Here is a 15,711-nt window from a genome sequence, read left to right as displayed (position 1 = left end):
GTATGAATGAAAGTCGTCCTCATAATAATTATAATAAATTGCTGGCCTTGTCTACTGTACATGTGTGAAGAAGAATAAAATAAAAATTGTATTGTTCAGTGTAGCAATGAGTAGGCCATAGTTAAAGTTTTGAGGTGATTGTCTGAGTTTTGTGCCCCCCCTAGCCTCTGGGGGGCAATGGTCCGGGAGTGTAGACTCTCAAGTGACTCCACCAGCTCAGAATGCTTGAGAACATGACGAATCTGTAGAGTACAAAACTGATCAATTAGCACACGTACAGATCAGAAAAACTTATTCTTTATTCTGACCTAAATAATAAGCACGGAAACAGTACCTACAACTGTATATAATTATAAATCAGTACATGGGAAGGATAGAATAAATATGACTGCAACGGGAGTGATACCACACTTATAGGGTGGATATCGATGTACCTTGTTGCAGTTGTGCAGCAGTGCCCAGAGGGCGGAGGAGGCCAGAGCGTTGTGTCTAGCATCCTCAGAGCCTAGGCAGTGACTCAGTATGGACTGAAAGCCCTCTGTGAACAAGAGAAGGGACGGGAGGGGGGGGGGAAGGAGGTTACAGTGTGTGTAATGATCTGAACATAAAGCATAATTATTAGGCAGTACATACATGTACATTAATTTTATGTCTAGATTACTACAAGATGAAAATAATAGCTACCTCTGAAATTGTAGATCAACGTATAATTATGACTACCAACAGAACATAATACCAACCTGACAGCACTGTGTAAAGTTATAATTATAGCAATCACCATTAGTGGCGAGGAGTGTTTTGCTGGGGCCATAGAAGGAGAGGTTTCTGAGCAGTAGGAGTGTCTTAGTGCGTGATCCCTCAGCACTGCTGCTCCAGTAGAGATCAGTCACCACCTCCAGAGCACCTGTGTCATAGAGGGGGGGAGGCAACCATCTTGAAGTGTGGACTTAGTACTGTGACGATTTTTTTTGGTTTAGTTGGGAGGGGGGGCTCAGCTGTATTTTAAAGAAGTTTAAAGAAGCTACATGTGCAAGTTACTAGAGTCGGCTCTGTAACTAGAGTTCTGATGGTCCAAATTCAATGATTTTATGGTTTCCTTAAAGCTTGGAAGGAGCCCGTTCAGATGGTATGCTCAAATCTCAAATTTTAAGCGGGCCATAATTTCTTATTTTCGGAAAAAGACGTTGGGCTATAGCCCATGGTATTTTGTCGGAAACAGGTCGAAAATACACTTTTGATTTTAACACATTACCTGAAAGGCCTCTCTCTAAGCTTTCAGAAAATCATTAAATAAACGTTATTGGACCAACGGAACTAAAGTTATGGCCGTTCAAAGATGCTCTACACAATAAAGTTACCTTACCAAGCAGTTAAAGTATAATTATAATGTGTATGACATTCACCTGACTGTTTCATGATCATTTGTTGTCCATCGCTAGAGAACGAGAGGTTAACCAGAAATGAGACCCAGAGGGTGGCCAGTTTGGACGACCTTTGACCTTTATCGGACTTGGGGCTGAGGGAGCTCATGTTAGACAGGAAGTTCATCTAGAGTGATAAAAAAGTATAAATTTTACGTATTAAAAAAGTTAGCTGCACAAATATTTAGTAAATTTAACAGTGGATACAGCACCTGATTACTGTACAAGCACGCACATGTACACTGCATGTACACTGCATGTACAATACAGCACAATAAAGCCATGTAACGCAACACAAAACCCAAAGTTTAGAGAAAATTTACAGGCTAAGTAGCCAACTACACATAAGTATCTCACTTTTCTCAACGTAGCTCTTCCTTCGTTTGATAAAGCACAGTTGGTAATAAGCGGGAAGAGCCCCCCGATCACTAGCATGTCGTGGGGGGTGGGCTTGTGGTTAGCAACCAGGAGGGTGGAGCACAGCTTGAGTGACGAGTGGAGGAGGGAAGGGATGAGCTGGAGGCACCTCAGCGGCTGACACAGGAGGGCCTGACCTGCATACGTGTGCGTGTGTGTGTGGGGGGGGGGGGGGGTTAGGGATATATTGGTATGGGAAGAAAACTTGAAGCATAATTTTACACATGCAGTTAAAAGAGGACTCTAGCTATTAAATTTTTGGATATCATTCCCGGGGCTCGAAATTGGTCCTTTTTCGTATAATTGATTTTAGTCTAGAAAGTTATACAACCACTGTGACACCACCCATTGACAGTAATGGTAGACACACACATTCTCTTACGAACCCCTTGAGTTCCCAGCTGTGAAGACGGAGAGTAGTTTAAGAACGGCAGTAAGTGTTTTCTTGTTGAGGGAGTACCAGGTCCACTGCTTGTGGAGGATGGACAACAGCTGACAATCGCCCACTGCCGTCTAGTGTATAAAGCAATGTCTGTTACGTACGCAAAACTTTTAGTTAATCGAGCAATTGCTTTAGAATACGTAAAAGTACAGTGTAGATACATGTACCTATATCCTTAGAACAAAGGTACAGTAGGACTAATGATGCAATGTACAATGTAGCACATTAAAATATTAATTTTCATGTTACCTAAATAAAGTAAGTACAGTAATAATCCAGCAATGCCCATGCCCGGTAAACCACTACTTAACAGCAAATGGTACACTAGTCAGTCTTGCCCATACCTTCACTTCCAAAGACTTATACATGAAGTTCCTGATGACATGTACCGTGCTGATATACTCGAGCATCGCTGGACTCTCCTACATCATGTGCACACGCAATAAACACAACCTTTGACTGTGACAATTATACTGACCTTGAGAGACCTCTTGACAGCTTGTGGGGGGTGGTCCTGTGCCGTCTGTGATTTGACCTTTGAACCGAGAGATTTCAACTGATCCATGGTAGACTCCAACAGTCCATCTATGTACGTATGCAAACATAAAAGAAGAACTTGCAATTTGATCTCTTGGGCTAAGGTATCATTTATTTCAACACAGCTGCTCAGAGTGGAATAACTGATAGCATTGCCATTTCATTGTATTGTATTGCAATGTTTTGCAAGTGAGCATTTTGCGAATGGAACGAAGTCAGCAGAAAAATTGATACTTTGCGATCTAACTTTTACGATCTAGCAAGGATCGTGATGTCATAAAAATACTGGTAGAGGTATTTGCGATAGTTTGATGCTCGCAAAACATTGTAGTAACACTGTATATACATTATACATGAGAGCTCTTACTAGCCAGGGCTGATTGTTTGGCTGAGGAGCTACACGCCAACAGTAGTCTCAGTGCCTCAGTGAGGGTGGTGTGAGATGTGAGGGCAGTGTGTGGAGGTGGGTGGTGGGCGGCAATGTCTCGTGCATCCATGATGGCCAAACATAAGACCCAACCAATCGGATTCTGAAAAAAAAACTATTTCTAATATTTAAATATGAGCTAAGGCATTTACTGACCTCACTGTCAGCTGTTATATAATCTTGGTCCAAAGTTTCTTTCACATTAATAATGCTTTTTGCGCACACGCCCTCAGAGGCCACACCCACTTCTGCTGAGTGTACGAGTACGAGAGAGAGGGCCTTGAGTGCGTGGGTGGTCAACACACACAGCTCCGGCCTCTTCAGAGAATAGAGGAGGACGTCTGGGGGGGGGAGAGAGACAAATAAACCGTCAGAAATAATTACGTATAAATTTCCTATTTTAGGGGGATCGCATTTCAACTTACTGACAAAGCTCTTCCAGTGTTTGTGTAAGTCTCTGAACACCACGGTGATAGTTGTGAGGGAGCAGTCTTGATTGCATTGCACTGCCGCTAGCATGAGTTCCAACACTTGAGAGCAGAGAGACAAACAGGTAGTGTCTGCAGTAGGGGAGATATAAAACACACACTGTTTCTAAGACATCTATAAACTACTGTACCATGGCATCTTTGAACGGCCATAACTTTAGTTCTGTTCGTCCGTAATTTTATGATTTTCTGAAAGCTTAGACAGAGGCCATTTAGATGATGTGTTAAATTCAAAAGTCTATTTTGGGCCTGTTTTTGACAAAATACGTAACTAGATACTGCACAAATAGGGCTAATATAATTAGATATTATATAAATAAAGAAAGAGCTAGATGTACGGAACATATCACCAACCCCTCCCTCCACTGACCTTCCAGACAGTGTGAGCTGACAGCAGAGAGTGCCTCCCAGAGATTACACACTAGTCCAGTACGGAGGATGAGGGGGTTAACAAGGGACGGCTGGAGGGGGAGGAGCCCTCTGACCACACCCACTATCCCAGCCACCATCCGCACCCATCCAGTAAGAAGATGGGGTCTGTTGAAAGTCCTAGTATTTAGTTTATATTTTGTACTCGATTATTCACCTGATAATGCCTCTAATTGCTGCCGAAATGAAGAGCTTTAAGATGGTGACATCAGTGAACCTATAGTAATCAATCACAGAGCTTGGATCTAAGCACATCATTGGATAGGCTAAGAGCTACAATCTGAACTAAACCTAAAATTACGTGCTCTTAAAGTAGCTACCGAAATAACAGAATTTTAGAAATTGTCGAAGTCTTTTTTTGCTTCGTTCAAAATGAAATACTAGTGATCCGGCCAATTAAATTGTACTTATTTTACACACACTGTTAGTTTGTTTGCCTACAGACATAAAACAATGGTACGAAATAGAATTTGAAATTATTTGCTTATATACCTCACAAGCATCTCCAGTGTTCCAGTTTCTTGCAGGTAGGCTCCAATCTCTTGAGGGAAGCTAGACGCCATGTTATGAAGCACATCACACACACCACACACAAACAGAGGGTCACAGATCTCGACCAGCCGTGTCAGCAAAACCAATACTCTGTTAACTCCTTCAGTACTAGCTCCACTCACATCGGCAGCTCCATCAGAGTTAAAACTATGTCTTAAATACATTCTCTTAATTGACTTTTCATCTGAGCCACCATTTTTCGTCTTGCTATCATTAGAAATTACCCGCTGGTCAAAGAAAATGTTTTCAGTGAGTTTTGATATGGAGTCGATTTCTCGAGACACTTGAGAGAAGCGATCTGATTGGACGATGGCATTTACATAATGACAGATGTCGTACGTGTGGAGTAAATGTCCGAGAGCCTTTTCTCCAGATAACCGACCCTACACAAGAAAAATAATTATATTGAAATTTAGCAAAAGTTAGACAGAACAGAGTTTCTCCTAAAGCTAATAGCCAATACATACAGTGCTCACATGACTGCATGCGGTGCTCACATGACTGCATACGGTGCTCACATTACTGCATGCGGTGCTCACATGATTGCATACGGTGCTCACATGACTGCATACAGTGCTCACATGACTGCATGCGGTGCTCACATGATTGGTTGTACAGACGAGGTAGTTGGACCACTTCTTGTGACAGTTGCAGATATTACTCAAACTGACCAGTACGAACAGTGCCTGTGCAACAGGGTATACATGAAATTTTGCGCTTTCATTACTGAGAAAAAAATTATGTATTACTTTCACCTGTTGTTTGACTAGATCGTTGCTATTGACATCCAGAGCAATCTCCAGACAGACCCCCCACAGTCCGCAGGGGAAGTCCCTCCAGACCCCCAGCAAAGACTCTGTCACCTCCAATTTGGAGCATAAGAGAGAGAGCAACCTTAGACCTGAGTAGCGTACCTGTACGTGTAGGGGAGGGACAGGTAGGTGTGGTCAGTAGGTGTGGTTAATGGTTGGTGATATATAATATGGATACCGTAGTTAACTCACTTGAGGGTCTCGATCTTCCACCAGGTGGCGTAACCATACCAACCCGATGTCAGGACTGCAGCTCTCCAGCCATTGTACCCACCAACCCTGTGCAAAGTATGGCAGCTGGCTCTGTGGCTTAGCGGTTAAAGCGCCTGTCTAGTAAACAGGAGATCACCGGTTCAAATCCGGTCAGGGCCTTATTTTTTTCTTAATTTTCATAATTAAGGGTGCCAAAAGTTATTATCAGGAGCACATGAGAAGATGTGGCGTCTTACTACGCGAATTCTGTATCGTCCACATTAATTATAATTATGTCAAACCGCTAAGTGCTATTCATTGTACTTAATGATTTCACTGTTATTAGATCAACCACGTTATTAGCCACACGTACATGTACAGACACTTAACACATTATATACAAACTAGGAAAATGTGGTTAAACGATAGTGAATCCGCAATACTATGCATAGTAAGACGTTCCATCTCCTCATGTGACCCGTTAATATATACCAGATAGTCGCCCCTCACCTTTGGATAGTCCAATAGGGAGGCTGTTTGCATGACATGTGCCAGTGCGAGGGAGGCCCTGGACGTCACCCCTCTCCCCAGGAACGATAGCGCCAGGTAACCACGCCCAGAAATGAGCGACCACAATACCTGAAGCAGTGACAGGGAAAAGAAGCCTCAAACTCTCTAACACACATGCATGATTGTAAAGAACACAGCAGGAGTATCTACATCTACACAACGTAACAAGCAATATTACGAATGTACTTGTCTTAGGGCAGTCATCACTTCAAATAGCAGCTTTCTAAATCTGTCCAGTTTCAGCAACTTGTCCGACACACTGCTGCAAGACACAGGCACACGATAATACGGGGGGGAACTCAATAAATATACTAAAATACGCATGCAACTATCCACAAAAGTTCCCATGCAGTGGTGTACATACTGACATTAATTAAAATCGTTACAGTAATGTGCAGTGGTCGTACTAAAGAGGTGGCCTACTGCTAATACATACACGTACGTACCATGATGAGAGGTGGAGGAGACATTCAAGGGAGGCCTCTAACAGAGGTAGGTCATAATAGTCTGGTGAGCCGGCCAATTGTACACACTGGCAGACGGTCTCAACTAGATAGAGCCAGGAGGGGGGCGTGATAGGGGGAGTGGTGTGGGTGTGGCCTATCAATGCCACTAGTAGTCGCAGGAACCTCTTGAGAACTAACCTGAAAGAATAGCAAAGGAATAAATACGGCTCCATACACTAGTAATGTTTTAATACAGCACTTTTATAGTGTCACCTTTGAGGGTCAGATTGTTTCTTGTGTTGCAGATAGTCCGTCAGTAGCTTTAGACACACCGCCCCCTCACAACATGTGACCTTGATCAACCAATCCAGATCATCTCTCTGCAGTAAATGATCACAGAGGGCAGACTGGAGGGGTCTAGGACGCGAGACAAGCGCCATTGTTTGGAGCACCCCTAGTACAGTGGATAGTAGAGAGAGGTCCTCTGTGGAGCTAGGGCTCACAGACAGGAACCTGGGAGGGGTGAGGGAGGCGGTGGGTTAGGGTTGTGGAGCTAGGGCTCACAGAAAGGAACCTGGGAGGGGTGGCTGTGAATTAAGACAGTATATTGATGAGAATCACTCTAGGCTAAGCATAGACATGGGGTGGGTGAGGGGGTGGGGTGTTGTATCACTACATTTAACAATGATGGGCAATCATGTCCACAGTAACTCTATTAACTACGTATGTAACTTTGAGAGGCCATAACTTTAGTTCTGTCGATCCAATTACAATTATTTTGTTATTTTCTGAAAGCTTAGAGTGAGTTCTTTAAAATGGTATGTTCAGCTCACAGAATTTGAGCAGACCCAAATTTGACATTTTCCCCCACCCTATAGCCCACGCTTTTTTGTCGAAATTGGCCCTGAAAATTATATAAGATTTTAATACATAATCTGAAAGGTCCTGCTTTAAGGTTTCTGAAAATCTTTAAATCATTGAAATTGGACCATCCTAAGCTGAGTTATGGGCATTCAAAGATGATTGACTTTTTGTACATTGCGTGCTCTACAGCAAAATGCGAGACTAGCAAAATGAAGCGTCTCTATCTAGCCCTGTTGACACACATACAATTCTCGTTGTAATCCAGATTAGATAATGTGCATTAGAGGCTGCAAGTATATTGTAAACACTCAGGGCTTATTATTCTAAAAAAACGTAATTATAAATGCAGTAGGTACCTCACAAAAGCCTTTCTCCAGTCGCACTGCAATCGGTCCATGTCCACCCGCCCACCACACATGGTCCAATTCCTCAGCACCACCTCAATACGATACAACACACTAACCACTTGACCGTGACTCGATGCCGTTCTCAACAATTCAACATATTCTTGCAAACACACAGTCACACTCAGAGCACTTAAAGCAGCAATGTCGCTCGAGGGTACTGCCATTTTATGATCACCATCATCATCTAGAGAGCGGTTTTGGTGAGCTGAGATAAGTTGGTCTGGAGGGCCAGTCCTAATAGAGTGGTAGGCAAGTCTGAGCATGCCCAGTAGGGGATCTGTACTGAACAACGCAGGGTCCAAGGGGGAGGGGGTCACGTGACAAAGCTCTCGTTCATACTCCACGATAGAAAATGGAAACTTCAACCTAAATAGATGTATACGTAAAAAAATTCAAACTTCAGGTTTCTTCACTACTCACTTTTTAGCGAAAATGTGAGGTATTTGCAGTTGGGAGTCCTCTGTTACCATGACAACACATCTGAACAGACACATGGCGAGGAGCATGGACACACAGGACAGGAAATCCACGTCCTCGTTGAAGGCAAGGGCAGCTGTAATCAAACGTATACACCATAATAATTGTAAATGCTTCACTTTCAACGGATTTTTGGAGGTACAATTGCATTCAAACAGTCATAAATTTAATTTAATGGTTTGAAGCACAAAAAACCTCCAAATTTAAGCTAAAACAGGAGATATAGATTTTTCTGAAGAGCCTTGACGCTGCTACATGGTGTACATATAAGAACCAAGACACTAAAATAATTGCACTACTACTGGGTATAGTGTACCTCTCAAGATGGCAGAGAGTGTGGTAGCATCCTGGGCCACTCTGTCTCTCAATGGAGGACTGGAGAGGGCTAATAATAGCAGGCATTTGATACAAGGCTTCACGATCAGATCTCTGGCACTCTCCTGGCTGGGTTCAGAGTGCATCTCCTGGATGGGTGCAGAGTGCAAGACGAGTGCCGAGAGAAGGTCCTCTGTGATGATGTCATCCTGCAGTACTTGAGCATGAAGCTGCTGGTCTGTGGGAATTACAATTACTATCATTAGAGCAAAAACAGGAATTTCTTAAAGAATAAAAATGTTCTCAAATTAAACTGCAATAATAAATTATTATGGCAATATCAAACACAGCACTTTCCCACAGGTTGGTTCAATACATGCATGTACATGGAACTCAAAGACAAACCCACTTATCGTATTACTAGAATGTTTTGCGAGCATCAAACATTTGCGAACTTTGCGAGGGTTGATCAATTCGCAACAATAAAATTCGCAAAACCTAAATTATTACTAGTAAATACACACGATCCTTGCCAGAACGCAATAGTTAGATCGCAAAGGGTCAAAATTTCTGCTGATTTGGCTCATTCGCAAAGGTTTTTCACCAGCAAAATATTCTAGTAATACGGTATAATATAGTTGTAATATTCAGGCTCAGGCAATACAGTACCTACAGCCCTATCAATACCCCCACCTCTTAGAATAAGGGAGAGTTGTTCCAGGGCTGATTTCTTAAGTGAATCGTCCATGCTGGCTGATCTCAGAATACGGACCAACTTGAGCACATCCTCGTGCTATGATAAGAGACAGTAGTAGGGCATTACTGAGGAGAATGCATGGAGGCTTCTAACACATTAATTTTTAATACAGGCTTTGCTCTTTAAACTATCACACTATCACATGACCTCCAATGCCACAACTTTTCCCTAGGGTACCCTCTTACAGTACAAGGGCCTCTGTTACTATGGTTATACGCATACTACATACAAGTATATCATTAAATGAGCATTTTTGAACGGCCATAAACTTTTGATTTTCTGATTTTCTGAAAGCTTAGAGAAGGCCTTTCAGATGATGTTAAAAACAAAAGTCTATTTTGGGCCTGTTTTTGACAAAAACCATCTATAAATTATAGCCCGCAGTATGTATGCATGTATGTGAACCTTTCAACAATGCATGCATGTATTGTGTGAGCCCACCTTGAATGAGCTTGGTGTGCTGGTGTTGGTCCATCCACAGTGGTGCTTCCCCAGCGTCAGTACGTTATGGAGTGGGGTTGTTGCCGTTGGTAACCAGGGTGGTGGGGAATTCCCCTCCAGAAGGATAGTGCTCAGTTGCCGAAACGACCACACTCTCAAACTGGGGTAAAGATCACTTTTTAAAGAGGGCTACTTTAACGTAAGGCTGTGACAAGTTTAAAGTTGACGTGATGGAGGTTGATGAGAGTGTTTGACATGTACATGTAGTTTACTGAGTTCTCTGAGGCTTTGAAATGACAAGTAACAGTAACACACTGCCCACACACACACCACACACACTCACCGCCCCCTCACACACACACTCACTGCCCCCCCCCACACACACACTCACTCTGTGCTGTTGGAATAGAGCAGTCGTGTGAGGCTCCTCAGTCTCACTACACTAGTCAGAGCACCCCCTCCTCCCTCCAGCAGCTGTTGCACGCCCCCACACAGCACACCACTCTCACTCATAGCACACTGCAGTGAGGGCGATACACCATAAAAGATGCAAGCATAAATTATGCGTTCGAAGGCTCCGAAAACGTTACAATATTTATTGATCCAATTTACCTATTTTCTTGATTAAACACTGCGATTTCAATGGGGATTGTACAGGCCTTATAATAGAATTAATCGTGCAATACAAAAGCATAGTATATCATAGCCACCATTATAAGATTAGTTAGTATCACGCATATTTTCTAGCAATACGGTACCATAATATGATTCTGTGATTACACACTGTACATTGACTAAATGTTATAGCTTTAGGAAAATGGAAAAGCATTAAAAGTCCCCCGGCCCTCCACACACATACCTCGAGGAAAGGCATCCACTGATTGACCATGCCCCACACACGAGACCACACCTCCTCGTTATCACATGATAGCAGACTGGCGCAAATCTTGCACGCTGAGTCTGCTATAGCCTTGTTATCAGCCACAACGCCATAGCAACAGAGCTCGGACAAGAGGTCAGAGTTCAACAGGGGGTGGTCCTGGACATCAGAATCAGCTGACTCGGCAACAGACACTAACCAAATATCGTACTGCTCCTAGGGATGAGAGAGAGGTTATTTCATCGACTGATAACAAAATTTCTCTCTAATTAGCTGAACAGGAACACTATACGTACTTTAAGTTGTCACTTACTCTCAAGTGTTTGTAGGCGTGTTCCCTCACTCTGTCAGAGCCGTGACCAACCAGTCTCAGCAACAGCTGCAATCCAGTGCCCCAAGGAACGGCCGGGGAATCCCCCACCAGCCTGGGGGGTGGTGGTGGAGGGGATAATAGCAGCACACACACAAACAAATAGTTGTGTACGCTATAATTACTCAACGCATGTACCTTTTATAAATGGAATAAATCTGCAGACCTAGCTAACAATAAGCTTAATATTAAATCAGGACGAAATTTTAGAGCGTAGTGTTACAGTAGCTGGTGCCTGTACAGAGGGTTGTAGAAATTAACTGTGTTTCTTTGAGCTATTAATTTTGTCCAAAACTTCTAAGTAATGAAAGCATCATATCATAAGGATGGTGTGTCTACAGTATGTGTCTAGACTGCAGTACATGTACTGTGCACATGCACAAGCTCACAGGGATTGGTCGATGGCTTTGGCAATGAACTGCTGATTAGCTGTGAACCACAGTCCCTCCAGTCCACTCGTTGCCATGGTGAGGGAGGTGATGACATCACGTTGGGGGGACAGGAACTGACTCATTGCATGGAAGGACTGCGTCATGGCAACCACTTGATGGTACAGCTGTAAAAGTGTAAAAGAAAGAAGTATCTTTAATTGTGTGCGTATTGTCATGAATACAAAGGGCCTATGGCAATGCACGTACGCGTACAGCTGTGAAATAACGCATGTTTTGCGAGCATCAAATAATAAAGCTCTCCTATATACTTGGGGCACTTTTTTCATTTAGTGACATAATTATTATCCGGATTATATGCGAACTTTGCGAGGGTTGATTAATTCGCAAATATAAAAAAAAACTACTGGTAACGTAGACACGATCCTTGCCAGAACGCAATCATTCGCAGGTTTTTCATCTGCAAAATACAATAGCTATATTATGGCTTACCCTACTAGTAGGTACATCCACTCTCTCCAAGGTTGGCAAGAGTCTGGTGATCAGAGAAGGGCAGACTAGCCCCAGTACTCCATTCATGACCAGCCCACTCAGGGCACTGGGCAGAGGCAACACACCTGAGCTCTGTGAGGAGTATAGTGTACACAAGAAATGTTAGAATATGCTTCATTGACAATGTGTGGATATTCAAGGTTACATGCAAGTAAGCTTAATGCACATGGCCTTATACGTGTTGAAGGATACTTCTCAAGACTAGTGAAAAGTGCTCATTCTAGTCAAGGCCTTCATGATTATGCTGACATTCTGAATCAAAGAATATATTTCTAGTGAACACGCAACCCAGAAACAAGAATGGCATAATACATGTACGTATATGATACAGAAAGACGGAGGCTTACAGTTGAGGACATTTCCATCACATGACAGAGAGCTAATGACAAGTGTATTGTCACAGAGCACACCACCTGTAGCTGAGGACACACCCTCCCATCACACTCCTGGGGGGTATAGGAACGACACAATCTGATTGGTTGGACATTATATAGTGACATACTGACCTGAGGTGCAAGTCTTCTCCATCTTGATAGGCACTGGGAGAGGGCAGAGCAGAGGCTATCCACTGCCCCCTCGATCTGGGGGTTGGGAATTGCTGACCCCTCACTGAATACAGTACCCTAGAGCAGTGAGACAATCATACAAACATAGCCACAAATTAGCAAAATAATAATAAAAAATAGCAATAAGTAGCAACTTAATTTTGCCGTTAGTAGCTGCTTTGTATTATAAAGAACATGCTGAAGATTAAATCTACATTATGGGGATGAAAAAAATTCAAGATATAGTTTTGCCAACCACATACTCACCTGTTTGCTTCCACACCTGGTCATCACCTCACACGCACTCCTCACTGTACACAGTAGCTCCACACATAGTGCAATGGCCTCCATACTGCCTCCCTCTGCAATGGCCTCCGTGCTGCCTCCCTCTGCTACTGTGGTGTCATTGGCCAGTAGGCAAGGCAGGAGAGTCGCGATGGCACTTATCAATAGGAGGCTGAATTGAGAGGTTGAGAGTTGCTCAGATTGCAATTGAGAGAGCATTTCTGGAGTGAGTGTTTCGAGGGTTTCTGGAGGGTTTGGGTTGGTAGAGTGGGTGGTGGTTGGTTCTGGTGTATCTGTGTGTGTGGGTGTGTGTGTGTGTGTGTGTGTGTGTGTGTGTGTGGTGTGTGTGTGTGTGTGTGTGTGTGGATGATAGAAATTTTGTACGACAAGCAGACTTCTTATTCTGAATCAATAACAACACGATCGTTTGCCTACAGTCGTACATACATACAAAACATGTACACAAATGTAAAATGTTTGTTAGTATCAATTGTATACATGGAAATTTACATAAAACCTTCGTTTATAGTAGCAGTACGTAGATGCTTACCCAGTGACAGACCCCCCCTACCCCTCAGTCCTCCACTAGGGCACATAGCTGTCATCATTCTCTGATGCAGTGTGTGTGTGAATGAGGCCAGACAGGAGAGGAGGGATGAGAGGGTGTGGCTAGTGCTACCACTCCCCTCTAGTAGCCGAACCAAACTCTGTGGGAGGGATACAGTCTAGTCTAGTAACAGTATGGTGCTACAAGTCATAATCATAGCATGTTAAAGAAACCCTGTTAAGTTACAGGTTCTTATTCCAAAATATTTTCTGATTTTCTGAAAGCTTAGAAGGAGCTCTTTCAGATGGTATGCTTAAAGTAGTAGTACTGCTGCTGTATTATAGGACAATGGGGGACACCTAACGTCAATGAGAGCAGCACTAGATACCTTAATGATGGCTGGTCTCTGTAGGAGGATCTCCGCTGGGAAGTCTTGAAACAACACATCTTGTAGAAACTCACACGATCTAACCAGAGCATCCTCAGTGCTGCTCTGTAGACGGCTGTGTGGGTGTGGGGTGTGGTGTGGGGTGTGTGTGGTGTGGGGTGTGTGTGTGGGGGGGGGTAGGAAGTGTCCCTTACAATACTCCATAATAAAATTTTCCTGCTCAGCTAGCTAGCCCGGAAAAATTAATGAACTGTTTTACTATATACTCGCTAGTGTATATAATTATAGTGTAGACAGCATTAAATAATACGTTAATTCATTTTTATTACCTGTGTGTGGTCAAGAGGATGCCCCTGTCGTTATCAGTCAACTGTACCCAGGGGAAACCCCTCACACCACCATCACCATGGTCACCAGACTCCTCGTCCCTTCCATGTGGTATAACCCTACTCTCTGTATATCTCATCCCACCAAGTCGGCCGGTTTCACCAACCTCCTGAGACGAGTCCACCACCATTGAGGATAACTGCGTAGACCCTCCACTAAGACTGTGTGAGCTATTATACTGAGCTGGTAGGGTCGGTTGTTGAGAGGCTGTTTTGAGACCGAAAGACTCCCTGGAAATCTCCATATAGCTGCCAACATCTGATGTGCGTACTGTATTTAGAGAGGAGGCTGCTGAAATATCAGAATCAGTACGAATACATTTCCCGTTTGTGGGCCCCGAACTTTCATTATCCGCGAATTCTCCGGTGGTGGTTGCAATTGAGGGAGATTTAGATGAATAAGCCGCTTCAGGGTGTTCGAAACTCGTAGTGCTTGTATTACAGCTTGTGTGCAGTGTGGGGAGTCTGAGCAGCTGTTCCAAGATGTCGTCAATGAGTGGGTGGAGTGCAGGGTTGCAATGTGGGCGGAGCTGAGAGAGAAAATTGACTCCACCCACTTCAACTATCGTGAGGGCCGCTGTAGCATTCTGTACAGGAAAGAAATACACAATTAAGGACGTAATAAGATGAGGCACACTGTGTATAGCTAGCTGAAGTTCATTCACAATGTTGCATTTGTATAATGTATTGCTACAGAGGCTGCTTCCATAAATAATTTGTCGTTCTACTTAGTATTTTTCATGGAGTACAGGAAGGGGATAAAGTACAAAGATACCTTTAATATAAAGTACAGGGGGGAGGTACAGTACAGATAATACTGAAACAGCTCATAAACTCAGCCCACCTGAGTAAGCTGCAGGAGCAATGCCAATACTTGAGTCTCACACGTCCAGCCCTCATGGTTGAACCACTCCAGTAGGCCGACTAGAAACTCTCTCTCTGAGACCAGCTCCTCCACTGACACCAGACTATGGCTTAGTTTGAAGGAGACACTTCGTAGGCTGCGCGACCTAACATCAGACAGGGGGTGGTCTGCACGAGGGGGGGGGGGGGGACAGTGTGAATGGAATAACAGTGTGAAGTATGCTTATAGCAAAAATAAATTATAGTTAAAAGATATCTGCTAGCTATCTAAACAGGATTGGTTAGGTTGCAGGCCACAATTCATTATGATAATTACACTGATTTTTGTGCTGGTGTCTTTATTTTATCAACACAGAGGCTCACTAATTTTTAAGAGTAGCTCTCTCAATGGCCTCTCATTCTCCTCGCCTCCAGCAGACATGGTGCGTGATGGCTGCAAACACGTACTTCTTCTCGATCTCTAGCTAGTTTTATTAGCTAGGTCAGAGTGCAGTCCTAGCTAATCCCTATC

At 43.5% G+C, this 15,711-nt stretch overlaps 1 protein-coding gene and 1 non-coding gene across 6 annotated transcripts; one reads left to right on the top strand and one right to left on the bottom strand.

Moving 5' to 3' along the window:
* Nucleotides 1-12: 12 nt before the first annotated feature.
* On the bottom strand, nucleotides 13-15,700 carry LOC135344844 (rotatin-like). 5 transcript variants are annotated; one of them, XM_064542130.1, is made up of 39 exons: nucleotides 15,564-15,700; nucleotides 15,181-15,368; nucleotides 14,280-14,923; nucleotides 13,951-14,065; nucleotides 13,566-13,722; nucleotides 12,998-13,308; nucleotides 12,692-12,808; nucleotides 12,533-12,631; nucleotides 12,126-12,257; nucleotides 11,634-11,800; nucleotides 11,188-11,299; nucleotides 10,854-11,090; nucleotides 10,386-10,513; nucleotides 9,995-10,154; nucleotides 9,490-9,589; nucleotides 8,798-9,034; nucleotides 8,425-8,557; nucleotides 7,954-8,370; nucleotides 7,007-7,246; nucleotides 6,734-6,931; nucleotides 6,474-6,549; nucleotides 6,228-6,356; nucleotides 5,718-5,804; nucleotides 5,469-5,627; nucleotides 5,190-5,399; nucleotides 4,654-5,096; nucleotides 4,319-4,378; nucleotides 4,103-4,269; nucleotides 3,670-3,804; nucleotides 3,401-3,585; nucleotides 3,185-3,347; nucleotides 2,759-2,865; nucleotides 2,625-2,702; nucleotides 2,225-2,351; nucleotides 1,779-1,975; nucleotides 1,404-1,548; nucleotides 779-904; nucleotides 435-538; nucleotides 13-242 (listed from the first exon to the last, which is right to left on the bottom strand). In XM_064542130.1, the coding sequence occupies exons 1-39, from the start codon at nucleotides 15,619-15,621 to the stop codon at nucleotides 96-98; spliced, it is 6,795 nt and encodes a 2,264-aa protein (XP_064398200.1). In that variant the 5' UTR covers nucleotides 15,622-15,700; the 3' UTR covers nucleotides 13-95. The 5 variants fall into 5 exon arrangements, 4 of the variants coding, with proteins under 4 accessions (XP_064398200.1, XP_064398202.1, XP_064398203.1 ...); XM_064542132.1 differs by having other exon boundaries at nucleotides 5,253-5,399; XM_064542133.1 differs by having other exon boundaries at nucleotides 5,316-5,399.
* On the top strand, nucleotides 5,825-5,897 carry Trnat-agu (transfer RNA threonine (anticodon AGU)). Its single transcript has one exon. It is a non-coding gene; the product is annotated as a tRNA-Thr (tRNA).
* Nucleotides 15,701-15,711: the final 11 nt, after the last annotated feature.

This window comes from Halichondria panicea, chromosome 12 (genome assembly GCF_963675165.1).
Source record: "Halichondria panicea chromosome 12, odHalPani1.1, whole genome shotgun sequence".
NCBI lineage: Eukaryota > Metazoa > Porifera > Demospongiae > Suberitida > Halichondriidae > Halichondria > Halichondria panicea.
The sequence above is the reverse complement of the archived record's forward strand: the minus strand, read 5'-3'. Positions and strand labels throughout refer to the sequence as shown.

Coding starts and splice junctions, on each gene's coding strand:
- LOC135344844 (XM_064542130.1), bottom strand. CDS start 15,621: ATGTCTGCTGGAGGCGAGGAGAATGAGAGGCCATTGAGAGAGCTACTC. Junction 6,932..7,006: donor AAACAATCTGACCCTCAAAG/GTGACACTATAA, acceptor CTATTCTTTCAG/GTTAGTTCTCAAGAGGTTCC. Junction 4,270..4,318: donor GCAATTAGAGGCATTATCAG/GTGAATAATCGA, acceptor GACTTTCAACAG/ACCCCATCTTCTTACTGGAT.